This window comes from Phragmites australis, chromosome 4 (genome assembly GCF_958298935.1).
Source record: "Phragmites australis chromosome 4, lpPhrAust1.1, whole genome shotgun sequence".
In the NCBI taxonomy this organism is placed as follows: Eukaryota; Viridiplantae; Streptophyta; class Magnoliopsida; order Poales; family Poaceae; genus Phragmites; species Phragmites australis.
The window spans coordinates 3,830,167-3,856,754 of record NC_084924.1 but is presented as its reverse complement, the minus strand read 5'-3'; the positions used below and the strand labels follow the sequence as shown (position 1 = coordinate 3,856,754).

Here is a 26,588-nt window from a genome sequence, read left to right as displayed (position 1 = left end):
AAACAAATAGACACTTAGTGCTATAAATAACTGGTGATAAATTCAAATTACATGCATGCATAACACAGCTTTAAAAAACAAAGGAAGTCGGAACATACACACATGATTGCATTGACCTTGACAAAACCAAACAAATAAACAACCATACACATATAACCTAACGAAACAACTTATTCAAACACATGTGTAAGTAGAAGAAATCCGTGAATTTATCTTAGTCAAAATAACTAATTATATGATTAATTTGAACTGGAGTAGATCCACAAATAAACACAGATCGCTACTCGCCCACCTCTAGAAAAAACCAGCAGCAAATCAACAAAAGAGGCATATAAAAAACCAAACCGACCCATTGAGGCGTTGACGTCGACATCACTGCCCCTCTCTCTCTCTCTCTACCTTCCTATATAGTATATACTACTCTCTCTCCCCCTGCTCCTCTGGCTCCTCTCTCTCCTTCCTGTTCCGCGCTCTGCGACATGCAGAGCGTTGACGTCCCACTCGCAATCTCGCAGAGCGTTGACGTCCCACTCGCAATCTCCCCTCCTCCAGATCCAAGCTGCCTTCAAACCCAAACAAAACCGCACTAAACGATCGAAAGCAAGGGCACGGATCGCTGTCCGCACCAACGCCGAAGCCAACCCCTCACCTCGCCGCTCCATTCCCTGACTTGATCGAGTCTTGACCACTTGGCCGCCCGCCCGGCCAAGAAACCGAGAGCCAGGCACGCCGCGATGAGCGCCGGCGGCTCGCCGCCCGTGGGGCTGACACCGGCCGACGGAAACTCCGTCGGCGTGTTCAGCTCCGACCGCATCGGCGGGTTCGGCTACGGCGTCGGCGTCTCCGTCGGCATCCTCCTCCTCATCACCACCATCACGCTCGCCTCCTACTTCTGCACACGTGCGCCCGTCACGGAAGCCGACGTGGGGGAGCCTCCATCACGGCGCCACGGCGGCCGAGGCGGCGACGGCGGCGATGGAGACGGGATGAACGACGTCGAGCTCGGCATCGACGAGACCACGCTGAAAGGGTACCCGGAGGTGGTGTACGGCGAGGCCAGGAGGGAGGCGAAGGCCAAGAAGGGCACCACGTGCACGTGCTGCTCCATATGCCTGGACAACTACGGCGACGGCGACGTGCTCCGGATGCTGCCGGAGTGCGGCCACCTGTTCCACCGGGAGTGCGTCGACCCGTGGCTCCGGCACCACCCGACGTGCCCGGTGTGCCGGACGTCGCCGATGCCGAGCCCCATGCCGACGCCGCTCGCCGAGATCACGCCGCTGACAATGGCGAGGCTGTCTTGACAATAGGCGCGGACCAGGTCTTGCTTGTTTTTTTTTTTTTCCCCTTCTTGAATTTCTTTTCTTTTCCTTACTGCTATACCACCAAAATGTGAGGTGGAATCTGGGTACGTATTCTTTGGAGAATGGAATGGATCGAATGTTCAGTGTAGGATTTAGAAATGCCTTTTCTTCGGTGTAAATTGGGTTCAGATTAGTCTTCTTCTTGATGTAAAACATAGTTTGGATTAAGATTCTGTATGCATGGATTACAAATGGTTGATGAATCTTCCAAAGATAAGCTGACAGGGTTTTTTGAATCTTGTTTCGAAAGAAAAAAGGTTTTCTACCGAATGTGAGTGTATGAAAAATTAAGAGATAGGAATTTTTTGTTTCAAATGCTAACTCGGCATGAAACGTACTCTGAAGACGTGTATTTCTACTGAGAACAAATTGCAGAAATCCTGAAGAAGCCTGGTAATGGTCTTGCATATTAGCATATGAATAATGGATACATAAGACGGTAACCAAACAGTTCATATTATCTTAGACATCTCAAAATGTAATTTCAAGATGTAAATTAGAATGATTTCATCCATATACTCTGATCCATAACTGTAAATATTACCTCTCCCAGTTGCTTTAATGTTCTTGACTTTTGGGGCCAAGTAAAAAAAAATAGACTAGGGGGTTCAGACTTCAGACTCCTGCAACTTGATTAATTTTAAAGTTCTACTAGGCAATTACTAAATGAATATATAGTATTAGCCTATGGTCCCTAGATGATCCTAAACAACATACATACAGGCCCCCTTTTGTCCCAGTATTAGTCTATTGTGTAAATTTCATTGTTGGTGCTTTGAAGAAACGAATACCGATAAGGATGCATGCTCTGCAAGACAAGAGAGCAAAAAGGCAAACTCTTTGGACTTCCAAGAAGGCAATAATGAAAGTTCTGATTTTTTTTCTGAATAAAACAATAATCATATATCTATCTCAATTCCTACGTACAAGAAAAAAAAAGTTGAAGTTGTTTCAACATTGACGTGAACGGATGCTGATTTTACAAGAAAATGGAAACGGAACAAGAAAAAATTGTTATGGGCGATTATCTTACTGAAACTCTTCACACCCTAGAACAACCTGCGTCACTAGACTCGGTACTCAGTACATCCACCAAGCATATGAGATCTGGGAATCATTACCAAATTTTGTACACGATCTTGCTATGATAGAGAGACTTTATAGCTCTTTTGAAATATTTGTGGTACTCTGCAGTATATGGCACCTTCAAAAGAAACAATATTGGATTCACTGGTGCCCTACATTTCAAGGACATAACCTATAACTCTGACATTTTAAAGCCGAGAATGATACAGCGTCTGTTGATTTCTTTTTCGCACTTTACAAACGTCGTTTTGACACTACAAGCTTCACCTTTGAACATAATCGCCATCCATCACCTTTGAGAATCGACAGACACACGATTACAGTTAGTCCTATATAACGCATTCTGGAGCATTGTCTGAATTAGAATTAGTACAGCGTATCAAAGCCAAACTGGTCAGAGCTGTGGTGCAAGCTGAGAGGGGGGGGGGGGGGGGGAGGAGGGAAGGAGGGAGGGATCAGAAAGAGCAAGGTTGGAAGAGGGCAACTGGATTATACATTATCAGGGATCCGGTCATACTAAAACTCACCTAGTGGGAAAACAGTCTTTGGCAAAAAAAAAAATATTCTTCCTAGTCGAGAATCATTTTCTATTGAATGAAACTTTTATTGGTCAAAAAATTTCTCCAACAATTGTAGAAACATTCCTATCTTTTTTTTGTGTGTCCTCAAAGAATATCATATTAAATATGCACAGTTTCTTAGGTTTTGACCTAGGGTGAACCACTTAGCAAGTAATTTGGGAATTGATAGTTTTGGGACTGAGGTGACACCCGAACAAGTTTAGAGACCGTGAGTGTAAACTCTAAGAATAAATAGTTGGGCCCCTGGGCTGCTGCTCGTCTCATGGGCTTGGGCTTCATTAATTAACGGGGCGGAGGTAACGGTTCGAAACAATTGGGCTTCAATTGAACTGAAATCTTCCAGCTCGGCACCTGGTCCCCGGTGGTAACCACCTCATAGTCCAACTAGGCCACATATCAAGACTGTCGCTGACTCGATGTCGCCTTGACTTGACGTTTTATATATATTTTTAAATAAAAAATCCAAATATATGGGTAAAAATTTGCAAATATGAACACTTATCATCTATTGAAAGGCGACAGGTAAAAGTAAAAAATGTTGTATTTCAATGCTCTAGAATTTCAAAATATTATCGAAATAGTCATGATAAATTTTGAAAAAAAATTATAATGTAGAATATACTATCATATAGCTCTCTAAAATTTAAAAAAATGATAAACAATTTTTTCTTATTACACAAGTAATTGTTTGAGTTAAAAATATTTAGAGAGCTAGATAATAGTATCATCTAAACTACACTTTTTTAAAAAAATCATGATTATTTCGATAGTGTTTTAAGTTTTGAGGATATTGGATCGGAATATTTTTTATTTTCAAAGCGCGACAGATTGTCTAAATTTTTAATTTTTCAAAATATTTCAATCTTTTAATTTAAAAAATATAAAAATAAAAGTTCGTGCCCCTTCCTCTTCGTGGTCACCGACAAGAGTCCTCACCTTCCTCTCAAATTTCTGAAAAGAAAAATAGTCCTCACCGCATTCGCATCGAGTCCTCGTTGCATCACCTGCCAATCTATCTACCCGACTACTCGAGACGCTGCAGCGATGGCGAGCAACCAACACCACCGCCTCCTCCTCCTCCTCGCCGCCGTGTTCCTCCTCCTCCTCCCCTCCACCGCCACCGCCACCGCCGTCGAGTACTGCAGTGAGCTCCCCCGTCTCGATTTTTCGCGGGATTGTGCTGCGTGTGAGCTTTTCTGATAATTCCGTGTGGTTTTTGCAGAGAAGGGCCGGGACTACCCGGTGAAGGTGAGCGGCGTGGAGGTCGTCCCCGATCCCGTCGTCCGGGGCGAGCCGGCCACCTTCAAGATCTCCGCCTCCACGGGTAACCAAACAGTCTTGTTTGCACTTGCGAGCTGCGGATTAGGGCGTCGTATGCTTCAGTATCTAGCCATTTAGCCGTGACCTACAGTGTAATTATTGTTTCTTCAGATTGGGTGTACGGCGACTTTGCTTGCGGGATTTAATCAAACCTATACTAACACACGGTAACATCGTCTCCCACTGAACGTTGCAATGGCGTTGTCTCGTATCACATTAGGAATTTAGTGCTGTTATAGTGTAACAGACACATCGAAGAGCTTTCTGGTGGTCATAGGATTGGTTGCTACAGTCTACAAGACTCTCTCTCTTTAGGTACCATATTAAACCGCTTTTGACAATTTGCACATGAAACACCATCAATTGCAAAGTCATATGCATGTGTGCAGGCCAGATTACTGATTTCCCTTAGTTTTATTACCTTTTCTTTTTTTGTTGATTCCTGTATTTGATTCAGTGAGGGCCCTTTTGGTATACTAGTTGTATCCTAAATGGTCGGTTCTCTTTTGTGTGTTGTGTCCATTGAGTTGCTTTAGTAGCAAGGGTTAGACTACAAAACAGGGCTGTCGACTATTGTGACTCAGACTACAATGCAACCATTATACCTTCACCCTTCCTTCTTTAAGATTCAACTAAAATTAGGATAATGAAATTGTGTATTGCCTCCTTTCTTATACGGAATACCCCTAGGTGGCCGCCTAGGCGCTAGGAGGCACCATCCCTCCTAGCCCACATGCCGATATTATTATTTGGAAATTTAGGTACATACATTTTTGGGATCGCATCAGGACAATCAGTATTCTGTCGCCTGCAGAATACATATGATATATCGTATAATATGCCACAGCTTCTATGATTTAGGTTGGAAAAGAACAATCCACAAGAACTTTAACAAAATTGATTACATTTTTTCATCCGCTTTACCTTATACAGCCCAAACTTTTGCCTTAAAACTTATTGCAATTCAGTGACATACTTCCTTGAATCACAACTCTAATGCCTCCAGATTAGGCCCTAGTCATATAACACTCAGAGTGAAACTAACATCACAGATAAGTGAAAAGCTAGTAGTAATAGTGTTATGAATATAGTCATGATTTCGTACCTAGGGCTTAAGCAGGACAGTAGTAACTAGTAAGCCTTAGACATTGAGTCTATGATACTCTTGCAGGTAGCTTATTTTGGTATTTTTTTTCAGACGTTCGTATTCTCAAGGTTGAGCAGAAGTATGTCACTCTTTCAACTTGTAACGATATACAAGTCAAATCATTTTTTAGCTTAGGAAATTGGCTTATATTGCTGTTGGTCCACTATGAATGAATCTGAAGTTGAAAAAGTATCTAGGTGGTCTAATCTACTCGCTATGTTCATGAATGTGTGATATTTCAATACTATCACATGCTCAATGTATCTGCTGCTTCCTTCCGTATAAGGTACTCACGGGATGTTTTTGTGATGAATACAGATAAAAACATCACTAAAGGGAAGCTGGTGATAGATGTCACGTACTTCATTTTCCACGTCCATTCAGAAACTCATAACCTCTGCGATGAGACTTCTTGCCCAGCGACTGGTGAATTTGTGCTAGCTAGTGAACAGACGTTACCATCGTTTACCCCACCAGTAAGCATAACTACAATGCACTTTTAGTTCTGTCAGCGAACCATATTCTTTTTTTCCTCTTGCTTGATTTCCGAGATGAGATGCTGAATATCTCTAAGGTTAGCTCCAATAGTTAGAGTTAGCTGAATTTATACGAGTCTCGCTGTTCACATTTCTTTATACCTCACAGAGGAGAGATATGTTAAGGTATGGTCTTCTTTATGCTTGCTTCTATCTCTTGAAGAGAATTGTGAATGGTGGGACCCATCTTAACATCTCTCTGCTCTGTGAGGTATAGGGAATTTTGTGAACGATAGATCCATATCAATTTTGATAAATGTGCTTTAACTCTAACCGTTGGAGCTGCCCTAACTTAAACTACTTCATGTTCTGGCGTTGTGATTTGTTGCAGGGTTCTTACAGTATCACCATGAAGCTGCTGGGGGACCGCAACGAGGAGCTGACCTGCATCTCGTTTGAATTCAGCATCGGGTTTGTTACACCTGTTGCCACCAGCTAACGCTGCCAGAGCAGAAAAAGGAAAAAAGAATAAAAAAGAAGCCCATGGATGTACTGACAGCAGAAAAAAGAATAAAGAATTAAAAACGCATGCATGATATCCACGTGACTTAGAACATATGTTCAACCTACCATTTTATCCGGATCGGAGTTGAACTCGGTTTGTCGCTGGATATCATGCATGCGTTTTGCATGTCTAACTTTTGATTCTGGACACTGTCACACTGCCACCGTTAATCTGCTGCTTTGGCGTGTACTCGGTGATTTTCTATCCCTAGCGGCTGCATAGAGCAATTGTATACGTGTTTCACACACCTCCTGAAGTAAAGTTTCACACACCTCCTGAAGTAAATCTAAGATATAGTAATCTGAAGAAGTAAAAGGATATGGTATAATAAAATGGATATTTGTATATATGAAATTCACAATACCTAAATAACAGGGTGGAGAGTACTATATCATCTAGAATTGATTGTTCTAGCAATGTTATAAGGAGGAATAAGATAGTGATCAATCTGTGAGGAGAATAAAAACAATGATTGTATAGTACTATGGTATGAAGATAGTGCTATAGAGGTGACTTCTGTGATAGACAGTAGAGGAGGCGATGTACGGGTGGTGGTGCAACCTCTTCACAAAGTTGGCATTGTAGATGAAGTATGGAAAGCAGCGTGGCGGTGCAACCTCTTCATAAAGTTGGCATTGTAGATGAAGTATGGAAAGCAGCGTATCCTCTAGAGAAATATATGATAACAAATAGTAGATGTTTAGTATAAAGGATAAATATTAGATATATATATATATATATAAAGTGATTAATGGGATATTTAATACATTTTTGAAAAGAGGAACGAAGGTTCGACTTTATATTTGATCAACCTAGCCGAGCGTTACATGGCCAACCTATCCTATGGTGCGCCAGGAGAGCAGCGGCAAGCACCATGAGCACCAAAATGGTTCTTTTTTATCACGTTACAATTATGTGTTATTAACTATAACTAATTATTATTATGAGTATTTAGTACGAGAAACCGTTCAAATAGTATTTTAATTAATTATTAAATCGATCATTTATCATAATACCGTTTTGTTAGTCCTGACACGCGATTTGTGCCTAAGATTAAAACACATGTTTTTCCAACATATCACATCATAACAAAACTTAACAAAGAACGAATAATTAAATTATATTACGAGTTTTTAAGCATCCATAATTTCTTACACTTTACATAAAAAAAGAGCTAGAATGAGACTGAAACTAAACAACTCCTAAACCAAAGAAAACTATGCAGCAGAAACTAAAACTATGAACAACAAAATGATGATTGAGTCATATGCTCTTAGGCTCCATCACAAAAACACGACTTCCGAGCAGTTGTGTACTCAAGTCCATCATCACCCTCGGCGGCTTGAAGTAGCCAAAGACCAGCTCCTCGTAGCCGGTATCACCTGAAAGAGCAACGTGAGTACGAATGTACTCGCAAGACTTAATCCATATTAGGTACTTATAGATAACCCAACTCTAAGGAATATGAATTAAGATATCAGCAAGAATACGACCACATGGTTAAGTAAAATTATATGCAAAAGTAAAATTTGATAAAAATATGTGTGAGCATATAGACTTAACCAGCACAAATATCTAACTCATAACCATCAACTGAACATATATGTAAAAGGAACTATAGTAATAATATATGTAAAGAAACATCTCAACCATCAACCACCTCAGATCAAACTCGAAACTCTACAACTGTTGCAAATCGATACAAGCATGCTCAGGACCGAGAGCGTGATATTTCGAAATGTTTTTACACCCTGCAGGAATACAACTTACCCACAAGACTCGATGATCATACGGCTTGAGTGACCACACAGGTCCACTCAAGGGGTGTTCGTACCAATCTTTCTTAATAAGCACCAACTATTTGAATTAGTCATCGTTCGATACGGAGCCTACTTAGGTTCACTCCCGGAGTAACCTCAAGTATCTCTTACAAGCCCACTTGCTAACATTGTCAATGTGCAACCTCAAATAATTACAGGTACAGAGGTATTCGACTTATCTTCCTATTAGATCGACATGTGTAAGTACGATAATTGCTAGAACCAACTGTAACAACAATCGATGCTTAAGCGACATAAGCGGTCTACGGTGTCTGGGTTCCTCTCCTGACCTACCAGGGGAACTCCATATTGAGATAGGAGAAATACCGCTTACACCGTCCACATCTCGTCTCATCCTCATTACTCAACTAAACAACACCATCAACCCAACATTATTTCAATGTGACAATAATTAAAACCTACAACTCGCGAATGGGATGGAACCACCGCTCGCTTCTACCGAAGAATCTATGCATGAATAAGCATTCATATTAACTTTTAAACTAGACCATCATCAAGTTAAACCTCGACTACAAGAATATGAATCATCAATATCTCAAGACAGAGGATATAATGCATCAACATAGGTTCTACCCATACCAAACCCAACGCCAACTCAATAACATGCATAACGTACATAAAACATATGCTATCATATTATACACATATGATCCAAATTAATAGGAGAAATATACTTATATGTTTATCTTGTTGCTTAGACGGTTGTTTGATGCTAGCCACACAGAATTCACAGAATCCGTGTGGCTCAGTGTCACCTTCAACCACTCCCGCATCACGCTCCGGATCCTCATTCACTAAAGAAAAACGCGTGCAATGATGAGTATGAATGAAGTGCAATAATGTATGATACTATACATATAACAACAAGCTAACAGTGCAAGACATACGAAATAATAGCAAACTTTGTGATTCAAACGATTTCAGAGAGTTAACAGGAGGCGGAGATTCTGAGTTGAAATTAGAATTTCCGGGTTACGGAGTCTTTGGGTGAACCTCCGAGTGAGGGTCTTCAGTATTTTTGGTTAGAATCACCCGGAATCTCTAGGTTGAACTCGGACCCTTCGGGTTCCGGAGTCTTCAGATAGAGGTCCTCGGGTATTTTTGGTTAGGATCACCCAGAACCTCCAGGTTGAACTCGGACTCTCCAAGTGAACCTCCAAGTTATGGTAGAATACATGTTTTGCGACATCTTCTCGAATATTCAACTTGCATGTTAAATCTATCACACATAAATGTATATATATACACTATACAAATGATTCTAGACTCAATTTGCACCCTAAACCCTAACTATTTTTTAGCATAATTCATCGAGGTTTTTACTGGGCTACACAGATTATCCAGGCTGTCCAGAGAGGTTGTTTTGAGAGGGAAAACTCGGCCGATTTGATTTGCGAGCCTCTTCAAAGTAAAATAAAACATGTTTGAGATAGTTCATGGAGTCTAGAACTCACTCACAAACCTAGCAACACAATTCCTAGCACAAAAATCATCCGAATCCTCTCTTTTTCTCCAAAACTCAAGAACTCGAGAACTTTACAAACTTAGCTCTAAACTCAAAAATCAACCCACCAAAACACGCATCCTTACCATGGGAGCCTAGGAGACTCACCCAAGATACTTTGCCAGGGTTGGTGATTGTTGGTGGAAGGTGGAAAAGCTCGGGAAGAGGAAGAACGCCGGTACTCCTCGTGCTTCAACCAAGAACACCAAAAGACATCAAAACTAGCTCGAATCCTTCGGAAAAACGAAAATGAATTGGATGAACGAGGAGCTTATGAGCTAAAGATTGCATTAGTAACATACGGATACCTCGATTACTTCTCTTAATGTGGGATTTTGGGGAGAAGGATAGAGTGCTTGAGAGAGTGAGGGACTCATTTGGCTTGGCTGGTTGGAGAGGAGAGGGAGCTCGGGTGGGAGTGAGGGAGGGAGAGAGAGGGGGCAGATGGGCTGTTGCGCAAGAGAGTGAGGGGTGGTTAGCCCATCGGGTGGAGCTCACGTATTAGAGAATAATTCCATTTCAACTACGAATTCATTTCTTTCTCTCATGAATTTCCTTCTATCATCCAATTGGTTTAAAAACAAGCGCTCTAACGCTCCAAAACACAATTACTCAGAATTAAACCTAATACTTATGGAACATAATTAGGCTTAATTACGTAATTATGGCTTTATGACATGACATTTAGTGATGATTATTGACAACTTAAGTTATAATTAACTAGAATTAGTAATAATTAGTACTAATCTAGTATAGTTTGTTGATAATAATAATATAAAAAATATTATTTATGTAAAATAATTAAGTTATATAGGAATATAATACATAGTTTTACGCAACTAAATATATTCTCGTATCATCCAATATATACAATCAAACATATTATCGTACTATCCTATATATCTAACCAAACAACATATTTGTACCATCTTATTTAGGAAGATCCTTTCTATCTAGGATGATCCTATCTAATTCAACTTTGTTCAACCAATCTAACACTACTTGGATGTGCGTAATAGGACCAGCCATAACCAATCGACAGGAAGATCTCTATGTTTTCTCTTTCAATTTGATGTTTGGATACTGTAGTTTCATTGAATTTATGTATTGTTCAGTCCACTAGTGTGGAGTTCAATTTAAATTCATGTGCTCAACATGGCAATTTCATACAATCCCCACTCGAGGGCTAGGGATGGAGCTAGGAATCAAACATGGAGGACTAACTCGTCAGTATTGACAATAATTATTATATACGAAGTATGATGTGACGATATATATACACAATTATTGATTCAATCGGAGCATAGATAATAATTATAGCATTTTAGCAACATATGTTTTGCAATACAAAAGAAATTCAACATCTTATCTACTAATTAGCTCCAACATAGAATAACAAAACAAAGTAGCATATATTTGACAATGAGAAGAATTACATTTCTATTAACTAGAACTTAGCTTTACGAGAACCAACTAAATCATAAGATTTAATAATATTAACGGAGCGGATCTTTGTTGCAAATTATTACCCATTTTATTCCGCAAGTGTGTCTACACCATTTTCATAGGTGAAAATGCTATCAGAGTAATAGCCAAGGTTTAAAGCAACCAAGCTTGAAGCCTCTGTTCATTAATCTATTTAAGCATGTATAATGTATTCACGGATGACGAATCTATCTTGGCTCATATCATTGACATTACTTTGTAGTTTCTTCTGCCCTTTCAAAAAACCAAATACTAATGTTGAAGTGATTGCTCCGAGAGGGTGCTGATACTTGGAGCATAATATCTAAAAACAATAAATGTACATTATCTTCACCGATGAGGTTGTAGAAAGACCAGCAGCATCACAGTTGCTAACTTGCTACTCGCTAATAGGATTATCATTACTATATGCATATCCTGATCGCTTGAACAATGAGAAAAAGAAATCTCAGCCACTAACGAGCACCATACCATATTGGAGAGCGCGCGCAGCCGTCGTTCTAGCGAAGCGATCTTGGCGGCGGGGTGGCGGCCGGTGACGCGATCTTGGTGACGGCAACACGGCGTGACGCGGAGCCAAGGAAGTCGAGGCGTGGATCTGAAGTGATGATCTGAAGAGTGGCTTGTAAGGAGGGTATTGAATTGTGGAAAATGATAGTACTACGATTATCCATCTAGTCATAAGTCGTGTAGAAGACCGTTCAACTCTTGCCCATATGATCAGGGAGGTGAAACTTTTGTTCACCGGAACAAGAATATTGGAGATAAAAAAATTGACTGAAGCCAGAACAAAGTTAGTCACGAGTTAGCAAATTATGCCCGTATTACGGTACCTCTAGTATTTGGATAGGGCAGGAGGAGACTGTTGTAACTTGTCGTATTACTGACGATTGTATTCCTTCTGGTTTCGATTAATATATCCTATTCCGTGAAAAAAAAAACAACAACCAACATGATTTCGTGACGAGATCACACGTGTAATTATGTCATTGAGCTAAATTTTCTAATTACTTGCTAGGCTAATATATTAAACTACATATCAGGACTAAGGGCAGGCCCTTGGGTCCCCTCTTTCTGCCCTTGTCAGGGGTGGATTAGGAGGAGGGATAGGGTGGCTTCAACCTTCTGCTACTTTGTAAATAATAGGACCTTCAGAGCCCTTGATAATTTTTTTATTATGATGAGAAAGACGAAGAAGAAAAAATATAATAAGAAGAGAAAAATAAGAAAGATGAAGAAAAAGAGAAGGGAAATATTGATTAGTCACCGAGTGGTTCTTGTGTATCTGCCACCGTCCTCAATGGGTCTATATTAATTCCCATAAAATTCACACGTTTCAAACGGGTACATGTTCAAATTCATCGAGTTACTGCAACATCAGGCTGTGTGTAATTGCCGTAGAATCTGCGAAGCATCGGGCTATATCGAGGGTTTATAAAGGCGGTTCAAATTCATCCATTGCATTTAACGGCTCTGATCGTGTTCAAACGATCAAATCCGAACGTTAATGGGCGGCCCGGGAGGCGGCAGGCGCCCGTACGAAAATGCGTATCAGCACGCGGGCCCACGCCCCGCGCCTAGCACCCAGAACAGAAAGGGAAGCTTACACGGGCCTCGCGCGACTCGCGGGACGGGAGCCCTAGCGTCCCAGCCTTCCGCCCTCTTTCCTCCCCCCGCGCCTCCGCCCTCCGCCTCCACCCCGAGCCTCCCGCCGCGCCATGGACCACAGCCCGTACGCCGGCGCCGGAGCCGGCGGTAAGATCCGGCGCCGCCCGCCGCCCCGCGCCACCGCAACGCCCTACGACCGGCCCCCTGCCGCCGCCGCGGCGCACCGCCTCGCGGCCGCGGCCGCGGCGGCTTCCGCCTCCTCGGAGCCGGGCGGGGAGGGCGACGGCGGCAGCGGCGGGTGGGTGTCTCGGCTCGTGGACCCGGCCTCCCGCCTTATCGCGGGCGGCGCCGCGCGGCTCTTCTCCTCGGTGTTCCGCAAGCGCCAAGGCCCCGCGCCGGCCCCTGCTCCGCTGTTGTCGTCACCTTCCGGTGACTAGCTTCCTATGTGCTCCCTGATAACTGTGTATTCTTCGGCCGTCTGTGATTGTGGGCTTGAGCTAGGGTTTCGAGCTTTCGGGCATGCTAGGGTTTACCTCACATTCCAAAGTGGCTAAGCATCTATGTAAGGTCTTGGTAGTTTTAGTTGTAGCAGACCTTTCGCTGATACGTTACATACGTAGAGGAAAGCTCGTGAGTAAAGTGAGTTGTTTTGCTATGGAACTTCACTGGATTTTTCCATTTTTTTCTTTCATTTTAGTTATGCTTAGAACCGTGGTTTGTACTGATGTGGACATCACATTGGTAATATTTGGCTCTACGTTCTGAAGGATATCACAAGGATTTGGTGCTAGAAGGTAATAAGATTTCACAAACCTCGAGTAGAACAGCTGGGGCAGTATGATCGATATATGTAAGATGGTCTTAGTTTTAGCATATGGGAGGTGCTCTAGCCTATTGAAACCTTATGTTTGGGTTGGAAAATGCTACATGAGAATGCCATATAAGATACCCTCTTCTCATTTCCATTCTGTTGTACTGTTGGCTCTTATTTCTTAAAAGGTGGTTTAATAATTGCTTAATGATAGTATTGAGCTTGTATATTAAATATTTTTTTAGAAAAACAGGCCAAACCCTGTCCCATTTATTTGGTGTATTAAATATTTAAATTGCACTGCTGCTGATCTGTTGCCTTTTTATGCATGCAGGAAGAAATACTGAGCCAAAACAGGACTTACCTGATTCAACATATGTTGTAAGTAACAACCGTCTGCTAGCAGTTAACCATACCGAATTATATCTTGTGTTTGACTGGGCATGTGCTATATTTTGGTATCATTTCATTCACTATTGTTCCGACTAGAACATTTGTAACTTCAATGCAGGATTCAACTCCAGTCCTGGAGAGTGCAATGGGGAAGGGGAAGAACCCAGCTGGCACGTCAGATGATAAAGCATTGTCTGAAGTAGAGCACTTGTTAATGCGGAAAACATTCACTAGGAAAGTATCTGCATATTTATTCTTCTTGAATTCTGGTGTTTAAATAGCTACTTTTTTTCTCAATATATAAAAATATCGATTCTTAGTTAATAACTAGCAGTCATCCTCACCCCCTGGTATAATGACTAGTATTTGGTTCTGTGATGCTCAACCTGCTTCGTTCTACAATCTATATTTTTCTGAAATGAGTTCCCCTGTATTTTACTAGTGCATTCGCCTTCCCTTGTGTTCTTCACCTTTTCTTTCTTCATGCTTGTGTGTTCCTTTAACAATGCCCTTTTTGTTCTGTGCTTCTAAAGCTATTCATGACGATGAGTTCTTCCTGTGCAGGGTTGAGTTTGACCGTCTTACAGACTTATTGCGTGAAAGAACCATAGAGTCTGATTTGCCTACAACTATGGTTTCCCGTGAGGAGAAGAACAAAGAAATTATCAGAATTGATGGAACAGGTGGCTCCACATCGCGTGGGATGGCTGCAGATTATTCTCCGACTGTTAAAGTAAGAACTCAACCACATGAGGGCATTTTATGCTGCTCATGAATGTAGAATAACAGATAATTCTGTATTGAGCCAAGACCTGAGAAGAACTATTAAAGTTCATGTTGTTAGCACCGACCAATTAGAGGAATGCTTGCACTGTATATAAATGTACTTTTCCAATATCTCTGTGGTCAGGATGTGTGGTAGTACTATGTTTACCTTCTTCAAATTATGCTAGTTTTTTCCCATTTAGATCGGACCATAGGCCCTTAAATTTCTGTGTGTGTCACTTAGATCCCTAAACTTGAGAACTACAAATTTATGTTCCCAACTTGTATAACTGAACTAACACACCTCTTTTATCAGTGATGACAAGTCACTTCGACCATATTTAAGGTCAAATTTGGTCACGTGTTTGCTAAATAAGAACAATGAGATGGTAGCATTATTTTTTCCCCATATAATTTAAAAACCTCGTTTGAGTTCAAGACTGTCAATTCTACATTTATTTCATATAACAATCATGTCACCAAGCAACAGTTTAGATTGAACTAAATTGCTCAAATTACCAGGTTTGGTGCTCTATTTATTGACCCACATATACTAGTTTAGGGGACTAAATATGCATGTCTCAAGTTTAGTGATAGAAATGACATACATGTGCAAGTTTACCTTAGGAGCCTGTTGTGCACGTCACTCCTTTTATCTGTTCTGAAGAAAGTTGACTGGATTATTTTATTTGGCCATTTGTTGTTAGACTGGTTCTTTCCTGAATTCCTAATGTGAACATATTAAAATTACTATTTTTATAGGATGCATGCAGCTCAATAAGCGTAGGCTTAACTTGTCTTAGTATGGCTATTTACTACAATACAGTGTGCAGCTTCAATCATTTAGTGATGTAGCTATGCTTTTATGTAGTCTCATGTGGAATTTCGTTACCGTATTTAATTTAATAATTCATATTAAATTCGCCTTTTGCAGGTACCTAGTCATGGTTCTAGTTCTCCTTCAGAGCTTGCGAAACAATATATGAGCTCACGTTATTCGAGAGAACCCCAATCGAGTTGTTTGCGGAGCCGATTGTTTCTTGATAACAAAGGAGAGGCAAACAACATTGCCTATGATAGGAGATCTAGACCACAAATTGTTCAGGCACCAATTGAATTTGGCAATGAAAACCCTGGGCTTCCTGTGAATGGCTATGTGACTCCGGGATTACGTGGGCGGTCAGCGCTATATAGAATGTCCTGCTCTCCATATTTTAAGGTCAAATACTGTACATTATGTCAGATCCTTCTAATTGCTAGTTTGATGCTCCCTCCAGTCGCTTTTGCATTGTCAAGGTCTCCAAAATACAATTTTGACTATCAGCCCTATGTTCCATCAGTCCATCTCAATATGTTTATAAAATCTACTGAAATTTTAGTATTATGGAAGTATTTTTCACGACAAATCTACTGATCATCATACCCAGTAAATATTGATGGTGATACTATTGATTGAAGTTAAAATAGTTTGACTGTGCACACATTCTAGTGTGCCACTTATTTTTATTAGAAGTTTTATATATTTATCTGTATGTGCTCCACATAGAATGCTCTTGGTTCTGTACAGTGCTTGGTTTTTTTTCCTTGTTCAATTTAATGAGTTGTTTAGCAAAGCTGTAATTTTTTTGAAAGTATATATTTGTTTATGCATCTTGCAGGGTCCGAACTCTTCCAGTGATGTGAACATGTCTTCATTATCCCAACGAGCACAAAGTTTGCATGCTGGTGGCAGGCAGGTAATTTATTTAAGATTCTGAGTATTGAATAACTTTACATACCGAAGAACATTCTTGTTCATGCACTGTACATTAGAAAGCATTATAGATATGGTTGCCAACATTTAAAATCTAGGATTCTTCCCTGATGGTTATGTCGTGGCACATGCAAGTGTTTGTTGGTAGAAAGTAACAGATCATTTTGTTTTTTGATACTAGTGTTATATCATGGCAATATTCTATTAAGACTTGATAGGTACACTAGTGAGGGACTTTCTCTGTTTTATATAATATATACATAATTTCTCGTTATCTAAAAAAATATACATAATTTCTGCATGGTCTAAACTATATTCACCAGAACTTTTCTCATTATACTCCCATCTTCCCTACAGGTCCTAAAACGAAGAGGCGCAGACTTAGAGAATGAGCTTGGGTCTATCGGTCCCATTCGCAGAATTCGGCAGAAGTCAAATATGATGTCTCCTTTTAGAGATGCTCGTGCAAGTCCTCGGGGAAACCTTCTTACAAGCCGTACAAGTGGTTCTGATTTCACCGAAGTCAGCTCATCCATTCAGGAATCTCCAAGCTCAAAGAGACAATTGCTTGGGACTGGTCAATCTGTGTGTCCCCTAGATTCACATAAGAATGGAGATGGTAAATCTAGTGATAACATTCCACCCATACAACCTCAACCAAACAAGATGGCTGAGAAGATATTTGAGCAGCTTAATATAATAGTTCCATCACCAAAAGAGAAGCAGTCTGGACAACAATCAGTCACTAGTAATGCCAGTCATTCCATGTCAAAGAAACCTGTTTTGCAAGATAATGGGCCAAGCAGTATGTGTGACCCATCTAGTTCCCGGAAATTTCATGATTTGGATGGAGCCAATGGTCCCCTCGATCCAGACCTGAATGGTTCCCTGTTGAAGAAAGACAAGCTAAAGATAATAAAAGATGGATCATCAGAAGTTGCTTCGCCTGATCAACCTACTATTTCGGGGAATTCAATTTCTGCTGCTACATCACGGAAACCAGGCTTTAAAATGGCTGTGTTAGAGGTATGGGAAAGGTTTACTCTTGGTTCATCAAATGTAATCCAGTCATATGTCCAATACTTGTGACTTGACTATTTTTTTCTTTTTTTACTTTTATGTTTTGAAGGACTTGCCCGAGTTGGATGATGATCTGGAGGTCTCTATTCCATCCAACAATTCAAGTAATATAGAGGTTGAGAAAACTGAGCAGAAATTTGATTTAAATAAAAAGGAGCAGAAAGTTGAACAAAATATATTAAAGCAAAAGGTTGAATCAAACTTATTGAAGGAGAATATTATTGATTCTCCGGTTAGTGAATGGCCTATATCATCAGTTTCTAAAACTATCTCTTCATCGGGTTTGCTTTCCTCTAATGATCCTGAAAAGACGCATACTCTCCATGCTTCTACTGGCAACAACATTGGTTTTACATTCTCACATGTACCTCCCGGCACCTGTCCCGGGACAACTGTGTCAGCACTGCCAGTTGCTTCAATTAAAGAAGATAAACAGTCTGGTGCCTCAACTTCTATTTTTGGCCTCAATCAGTCTACTATGTCAGATTTGGAAACACCAACAGTTGCTGAAAACAAAGCAGGACTGGGGCAGAGGTGATTCTCTTGGCACTTTTTGTTTCTCTTCTTAAGCACCCAGTCCATTAGGTCGATTGCCCTAGTCACATTATTTTTTCTGGCTATATGCAACTCCTGCATCTTGATGAAAAGTTGGAATTCTGCGTTGTGATGTTTCATGGGCTATTTACATTATTAGTAGTAATGATGTGCACAATAACGGTGTTACACTGTTTTGTACTTCCACAGAGGTAATGAAAACATGATGAGCATTTGATATTGTCAACTTGAATGTTAAAACATAGGTTTGATTTTATGCTGCTTGTTGGTGATTTATGATGTTGAGCTAAATCATGTTTTGGAACTATTTCATAGCTGGGATTAGAGATGCATTGGAGTTGTAAGAGAGATTGCAGCTATTGTTTTATTTGTTTAATAGGATACACTATCTTATTGTGAAATTGGTAGGGCTTAGTAAGAATGTAGTTGGAAAGAGAAGAAGTGTATCCTTAGTCCTATGCATTTGATGTATGGATCTTTAGATGTATAGTAGAGATAAAACCTGTCAGAAGTTGTGCATTAAAAAGATTAAAAATTAAGTGAGTTTTAAACTGAATCTCTTTCGTAGATATATAAACCAGTTGTATTCCATCTTTTTTATTATCTGCTCATCTAGCTTTTTGTGTTTCCAGAGTCACCAAGCCCGCAACATTAGACAGCACTATTTCAGAGAGAGGTGATAAAAGAGAAAGAATAGAAGACGTCATTCAATCGGCTGACAAGGTGTCTGCATCAACAACACTGAATGCACCTCTCCATTTTGCTTCTGCTGCACCTACTTCACCAAGCCTGAGCAATGGCTTCTTATACTCATCCTCACCAAAGCTCTCAACTGTCACACCTACTGATAAGCCTGCTATCAGTCCAGCTCCATCCACTACCATTTTTGCTGTGTCCAGTAGCAGTCCAGCTATTTCATCATCATCTGCATTTCCAGCATCATATTTTGCTTCCAGCCCTTCGGTTGGTTCTTCAATGGTAGCATCAGCTATATCAGATTGCAAAACTGCAGACGCGAAAACAGCTAGCACCTTATCGTTTGGTACAGGGGGTACTGCAGCCGAAACTAAATCTACAGCCCCAGATTCAACTAGCAAGCCATCATCAAAACTTCTTGATCCCCCCTTTTCATCAACCATTGCAACCTTTTCAAGTTCTCCCATCACGTCCGTGTTTTCTTTCTCGAGTGTTTCACCTTTTTCGTCTCCAGTTGCACCTTCTAGTGATGCTACTGGCTCAACTACTACTGCACCATCTAGTACATTTTCCACTGCACCTGGTGTTCAGTCTGCTTCAACTGCATCATTTACATTTTCAAGCTCAGGGAACAGCCTTTTTGGTTTCAGCTCCCCAGCCCAATCTACTAGCCTCAGCACATCTGTTGCGGGTAGTACCTCTCAACCATCTGCAAGTGCAGTCTTTGGTAATAAGCCACCGCAGTTGGAGGGCACGGTATCAGAACCATCCCAGAGTTCAGTAGCACAATTTAGCTCCCCATTCCCGACTGTGACTAATGGAGTTGGGGTTTCCTCATCTGGATCTGGGACCATATCTTTTGGAATTGGAGCTTCCTCAACTGGTTCAGGGACCACGCCTTTTGGTGTTGGAACTTCCTCATCTGCACCTGCAACTGTAGTTTTCGGGATGTCAGCTTCCTCATCTGGACCTGGGATTTTCTCTTTTGGAGTGGGAACTTCCTCATCAGCATCTGGGACTGTTTCCTTTGGGGTTGGAGCTGCCTCATCTGGACCTGGGACTGTGTCTTTTGGAACAGGAGCTGTCTCATCTGGACCTGGGACTGTGCCTTTTGGAACAGGAGCTGCCTCATCTGGACCTGGGACTGTGCCTTTTGGAGCAGGAGCTTCCTCATCTGGACCTGGGACTGTGCCTTTTGGGGCAGGATCTTCCTCATCTGGTCCTGGCACTGTTTCTTTTGGAGTGACAACTTCCTCTTCTGGGTCCGGATTTGGTAATTCACCATTTGGTACTGGAGCTACATTTCCGAATCCATTCAGCTCTAGCTCTGGTACTGGGTTCGCATTTTCATCACCTAGCTCTTCTGCTGGTTCGTCAACAGTGTCCAGTACAAGTGTGTTCACCAGTGCCTCCACAGCTTCATCGGCCTCCGCTTTCAGCAGCCCTTTCGGTTCAAGTTCATCCCTTCCCAGCATGTTTGCATTTGGGCAATCGGCTTCTTCAGGCGGTGGTTTTGCATTTGGAGGACAATCAGCTTCAGCTTTCTCATCTCAACCTCCTGTTTTTTCATTTACCTCAGCAAGCACAAGCATGAACTCGTCCACTCCGCAGCCTGCATTTGGAACGACAAATACCAACACGGCCTTTGGCATGGGCTCTACGGGGAATGATCAGATGAATGAAGACAGCATGGCGGATGACACTAACCAAGCAGCACCTGCACCAGCACCAATATTTGGTTCTGCACCGTTTGGACAGCAAAATAGTTCATCCGCTGCCCCTGTGTTTGGTGCTCCAGCAGTCCAGCCTGGTGGAGTTTTTCAGTTTGGGGGACAACAACAAGGCTCTGCACAGCAGAACCCGTCCTTCCCACCTGGTGGCAGTCTAGAGTTTCCGGGCGGTAATTTCTCGCTGGGCAGCGGAGCCGGTGGTGGCGATAAGTCTAACAGAAGAGTGATTAAGGTCAAGAGGGGACCAAAGAAAAGATAAGTTCTGTTGAAATCTGCATTACATGGTGCCATTTGTATTGCGCTGCTGGGATATATATCCCATGCTCACCTCGATTGAGAATTCAAAGACAGCAAATAAGGATGATCATGGTTGGTATGGTCATACAAATTTGCCAGCATCAAATAGCCCCATTATATCTCACGGCTGGCTTGTAAACCAAGGTCAGTGTAGAGTTCCCGCTCATTTATTTCGGCGTCAAAGCCGGCCTGCATGTTGTAGTATGCTTGTGCTCTTGGGGTGTAAAATAGAACAAAAAGACGCAAGGTGTAATTTTGTTTTCTTTCTCCTGCCGTCTGCTTCTTTTTTGGGTTTGCCTCCGGTATATTTGGCTCGGAGTGTAATGCACTGTTGTATTTTTGTTTACATTCAATGGGCACAGAACTCTAGTTTAGAATCTCCAGATCCAATCCTACATTCTGCATATTTTTTTTCTGCACGCAATTGCTTGCATATTTTCAGTGAGTTGTTGCGTGTTATCCCCACGCTGTCTTGTCCTCGCCGAAAATATGCAAGCAATTGCGTGTAATTCTGATTTCCGGCTCCTTTTCCTCGATGTGTTCTCCGTCCAGCTCTGGTGAGGTGGTGCCGTGTCTAGATGGAAGATGAGGACTTTTTTTTTTAATGATGACTCCTAAATTGCACGGTCCAGGGTGCAGGACGGGGCCTCGAGCCCCCACCTGCTCGTTTCGTGCGGTCTTACCAACGAGCTTCATGCACGTTCTCAGATGAGGATCTCTTAGAGACTGCGTTGTAATTCTGATGGTTTGTAAGGTTCGTGTTTTATCAATAAAATACAGATCCGGTTTCTCTTTAAAAAAAGAAATCTAGTACTAACAGGATACCTAATTTGAATTTATAATGGAGGTGAGGCTTACTGGGATGCTACCGGCCACCTGCCGCGGCTAGGAGGAGATGGCCTATTGGTTCCCGGATGGTTTGGTGACGCGTTTTGGACTTGGGAGAGCGGCGCGACCCGGTCGGCCACCCACGCGCTCCGCCTCCGCCTCCGCCTCCGCTAGCATCCTTCCCTTCGTGATCGCGTCCGTCAGCGGCGAAAGAAAAGAAGAAACGGGGAAAATGAAACGGACAGGACAACATGCCGCTTCGGTTAGGTTGAAGTGGCTGTCGTGCGTGCCCCTCACTTCCTTCCTCGCTTCGCCCCCTTGCTCCCCGTGCCGTGCCATGCTAAGATCACAGCTACCCAATCATTGCTGCCCCTTAAACTTCGACTCCACGGTACAACCGCCTCCTGCTCGTGGATCTGGAATTTGTTCTCTTGTTCGTCCGTTCATACTTCCAGTCACGTAGTACCTGTTTACTCTTTCTCTCATCTGAGGAATCACGCGCTTCCCCCCTCCAGGCACTGCCCCTTTTGTCGTCCTCTTCCCCTCTTTACGTCAGAGCTTCTTTCCGCGAGCTACCTCAGATGATCGTGCCCAAGGAGTTGCCTGAGCTGCTCATGCCCTGGGTAGTCTTCTTTTGCTTGTAATCCTTGGTCCTAGAAGTTGTCTTCACTATCCATCTCTCTTGCCTTGAACAATTTGGTTTCTTGCATTTGCCTTTGACTGCTTCTTCCACCTGCCGCGCCGGCTGGACGAGGTCCACCGCTTGGTGTTCATTGAACTCTTCTTCTTCTTCCCGCCTCGTTATTCTTGATGCATAACTGCTGTCGGAAGGCGTTCGATTTCTGCATTGCAAGTTTGAGGTTTCTGAGGAAAAGCTTCATTGCTCTTGGGCGGCGTTGACTTCAATGATCCTTCATTGCTCCACGGATTCGATCTTTGATTTCCCTAGTTTCACACACTCCAGCTGATCTTCTACCAAAAAAGGGTGATTCTTTTGATACCTTATTCCTTGCTCAGCGGGGTATCCCCGGCGTGATCTGAGCCGGTGCAAAGCTCCAGGTGTTCTACTGTTTCTTGGATCCGAGCGGAGCTGTTGACTCCGACTCCAGAGAGGCGCCGGAGAAAGATTCTATCGTCTTGTCGGGCCGCCGATGGGGAACACGTGCGTCGGCCCGAGCATCACCATGAACGGCTTCTTCCGGTCCGTCTCCACGGCGCTCTGGAAGACGCCGCAGGACGGCGACGCGTTGCCCGCCGCCTCCAATGGTCCAGACGGCGGCAGCCCGGGCCGGTCGCAGCCGCATCCGCTGCCGAAACAGCCGTCCGACGTGCCGGTTGAGGTGCAAAGCAAGGCCCCAGAGCCCGTCAAGATCGCCTCTGCCCAGACGGAGGCGCCCAAGCCCGCCGAACAGGACGCCAAGTCGGGCGCCGGCGCCAACTCCGGCGAGGCGGCCAGGCCGCGGCCCAAGGTCCCGCAGGTAAAGCGCGTGTCTAGCGCCGGGCTTCTCGTCGGCTCGGTGCTCAAGCGAAAGACGGAGAACCTCAGGGACAAGTACAGCCTGGGGCGCCGGCTCGGGCAGGGGCAGTTCGGCACGACTTACCTCTGCGTCGAGCGGAGCACCGGAAAGGAGTTCGCGTGCAAGTCCATCGTCAAGCGGAAGCTCGTCACCGACGACGACGTCGAGGACGTCCGCCGGGAGATCCAGATAATGTACCACCTGGCCGGCCACCCCAACGTGATCTCCATCAGGGGCGCCTACGAGGACTCCGTGGCCGTGCACCTCGTCATGGAGCTCTGCGCCGGCGGCGAGCTGTTCGACCGGATCGTGCAGAAGGGGCACTACACCGAGAGGAAGGCGGCCGAGCTCGCCAGGATCATCGTCGGCGTTGTCGAGGTGTGCCACTCCATGGGCGTCATGCATCGGGATCTCAAGCCGGAGAACTTCCTCTTCGTTGACCAGAAGGAGGAGGCCGCTCTCAAGACCATTGACTTTGGTCTCTCCATTTTCTTTCGGCCTGGTGAGTTTCTGGCTTTCCGCAAGCAGAATTCTCAAAAAGATTGTTCACGTCGAAAATATAGCATATGTTCAGTTGTGCACAGAATATTTTTTTTTCATAAGGATAAGATCTTTGATTAAAGAAATTGCGCTGCATCGAAAGCAATAAGGAAACAATGTTTGTAGAATAACATGATTTGGTATTTTGGTACATTAAATTCTATTTCTTCACTTGATCCATATTATATGCTTTCATCCCATCAACATTGATCAATATGATATGATGCAATGCTCCTCAGGAGAATGCATTATGGTAAGTTAATTGGTAATAGATGGTCAAATTGCTTGGGTTGTGTGAAATGACTCTGTTGTGGTTTGCTGAAGAGACAATTGCATCATCAGATCTTTAATGTACCGACTTGACCATCAGAAGATTAGAATTCTTTAGTTCTAGCTTTCATTAACTGAATGATGTAGTTAGTCGTACTAAAATTTCAGTGAAATTTGGTACTTGGCCTCAAAATTCCTTTTTTTTTGTCGCCAACATTTTTAATTCATCGACACCGTCTTTCTGTAAACTTTTCCATTCACATGCAGTTTGGTCGCATACCTTTATCATTTTGCAGTCAGCATCCCTTAAGATATCAATCATTCTCCATTTGCTCTGTATTCACAAGTGGATTTTATTTCAGATCAAATATTCAATGATGTTGTTGGTAGCCCTTACTACGTCGCACCAGAGATCCTGAAGAAGAAATATGGTCCCGAGGCAGATGTCTGGAGTGCTGGTGTGATCATTTACATCTTGTTGTGCGGTGTGCCACCATTTTGGGCAGGTGCGAATTTTTTTCACTTTTTAGTTCTGTGTTACAGCACTGCACAGATTTCCTGCCAAACGCATTCTTTTTGTTCAATCTCTTATACTGATTATGCATTTCATTTTTGTCAACCAGAGAATGAGCAGGGTATATTTGAAGAGGTTTTGCATGGGAAACTTGACTTCCAGTCAGAGCCGTGGCCTAGCATCTCTGAAGGCGCCAAAGATCTTGTGAGGAGAATGCTTGTTAGGGACCCAAAGAAGAGATTGACCGCTCATGAAGTTCTACGTGAGTTCCTATCTTTCCATCACATGTTCATGCATGCATCCCAGTTCTTTCAGAAGTTCAGTCCTTCAACAATGTGCTGTAGCTGTATCACTGAAGAGTGTTGTTGTTATCATCTTTTAGGGCATCCATGGGTTCAGGTTGGTGGATTGGCTCCTGATAAGCCGCTGGATTCTGCTGTTCTGTCACGTATGAAACAATTCTCAGCTATGAATAAGCTGAAAAAGATGGCTCTTAGGGTAAGTATGAATTGCAAGAGTTGTTTTACTTCTCTTTGTGCATTTTGTTTAAAACTTAGTTATCATCATCTTGCATTTGTACTCAGGTACCAAACTAATAGCTGTTGGCCATTTGGCTTATGCAAGATACACTGCAAAATCATGCAAAAATGAAGAAGAAGGAATGCTATCCAAATGGATGAATGCTGTTCCTATCGAAGAATTCTGCCAAATTACTTGTCCTGATATGTTTGTTCTTTCCAGGTCATTGCCGAGAACTTATCCGAGGACGAAATCGCCGGCCTGAAAGAAATGTTCAAGATGATAGACACAGACAACAGTGGACACATCACCTACGAAGAACTGAAGGTCGGCTTGAAAAGAGTCGGTGCTAATCTCCAAGAATCCGAGATCCAGGCACTCATGCAAGCCGTAAGTCTTTCAGCACGTCTTCAGTTTTCACTTGGGAATCAAAATTACAAGTGAAATTCGCTGTGTCTGACAGACTTGCACTGCTCAATTTTTCTCCAACAGGCGGATGTGGACAACAGCGGCACGATAGATTACGGCGAGTTCATCGCCGCCACTATGCATCTGAACAAAGTTGAGAGGGAGGATCACCTGTTCGCGGCGTTCCAGTACTTCGACAAAGACGGCAGCGGATACATCACGCCCGACGAACTGCAGCTCGCGTGCGAGGAGTTTGGCCTTGGAGACGTGCAGCTCGAGGAGATGATCAGAGAAGTCGACCAGGACAACGTCAGTATCTTATTCTTTTCCAGAACACTCTGAATCAAAGCTGACCATAACCTTAATCTCTGAAATAGCCGGCGGCTGATTTGTTTGCCGTTTTTCTGCAGGACGGACGCATAGATTACAACGAGTTCGTGGCGATGATGCAAAAGCCCACGCTGGGGCTACCGAAGAAGGCTGGTTTGCAGAACAGCTTCAGCATCGGCTTCAGGGAGGCCTTGAGGATGGCTTAAGCTAGATAGCGCTTGTCTGTGCTCCGGATAATTTTACTGCCTGTAGATGGAGTGCCAACTTGAGTACAGTTGCTGTAGAGACGGTGGTAACTGGTAAGGCGATTGGTTTCATTGGATTGAAACGAGTCGAGGATAAAGTGGTGATGGCTCGAGATGTGTACGTAGAGGCAGCCATGGAAATCGGCCACAGGTCACTGTTGAATCGGTTCAATTGTTTGGTCATGGGCGAGGAACAGACGGTTTTGTTCCCTCTTGTATACACATATACAATCTGATCTGTCACATTGTTGCTGGTCTTGATTCTTGTCCGCCGAACTCTGACGGGTTCTGTCGTGTTCTCCGGCCACCCACCGCACGGTATCGCACCGCCCGACCGAGCGTCGTGGTCCACCTCGGTTT

The 26,588-nt window shown here is 43.0% G+C and overlaps 3 protein-coding genes across 3 annotated transcripts; all 3 read left to right on the top strand.

Moving 5' to 3' along the window:
• Positions 1-436: 436 nt before the first annotated feature.
• Positions 437-1,604, top strand: LOC133914088 (putative RING-H2 finger protein ATL71). Its single transcript, XM_062357241.1, has one exon. It carries the CDS (start codon positions 735-737, stop codon positions 1,302-1,304), a length of 570 nt encoding a protein of 189 aa, XP_062213225.1. The 5' UTR covers positions 437-734; the 3' UTR covers positions 1,305-1,604.
• A 2,367-nt stretch (positions 1,605-3,971) lies between these two features.
• On the top strand, positions 3,972-6,549 carry LOC133915290 (uncharacterized). The gene is made up of 4 exons (XM_062358394.1): positions 3,972-4,175; positions 4,254-4,355; positions 5,817-5,974; positions 6,366-6,549. Exons 1-4 carry the CDS (start codon positions 4,076-4,078, stop codon positions 6,471-6,473), a joined length of 468 nt encoding a protein of 155 aa, XP_062214378.1. The 5' UTR covers positions 3,972-4,075; the 3' UTR covers positions 6,474-6,549.
• A 6,396-nt stretch (positions 6,550-12,945) lies between these two features.
• On the top strand, positions 12,946-26,487 carry LOC133914019 (nuclear pore complex protein NUP1-like). Its single transcript, XM_062357183.1, has 16 exons — positions 12,946-13,406; positions 14,123-14,169; positions 14,300-14,416; positions 14,747-14,914; positions 15,881-16,165; positions 16,605-16,682; positions 17,057-17,725; positions 17,829-18,313; positions 18,967-21,013; positions 22,986-23,904; positions 24,575-24,718; positions 24,836-24,988; positions 25,109-25,224; positions 25,468-25,635; positions 25,738-25,962; positions 26,064-26,487. The coding sequence occupies exons 1-16, from the start codon at positions 13,088-13,090 to the stop codon at positions 26,187-26,189; spliced, it is 6,066 nt and encodes a 2,021-aa protein (XP_062213167.1). The 5' UTR covers positions 12,946-13,087; the 3' UTR covers positions 26,190-26,487.
• Positions 26,488-26,588: the final 101 nt, after the last annotated feature.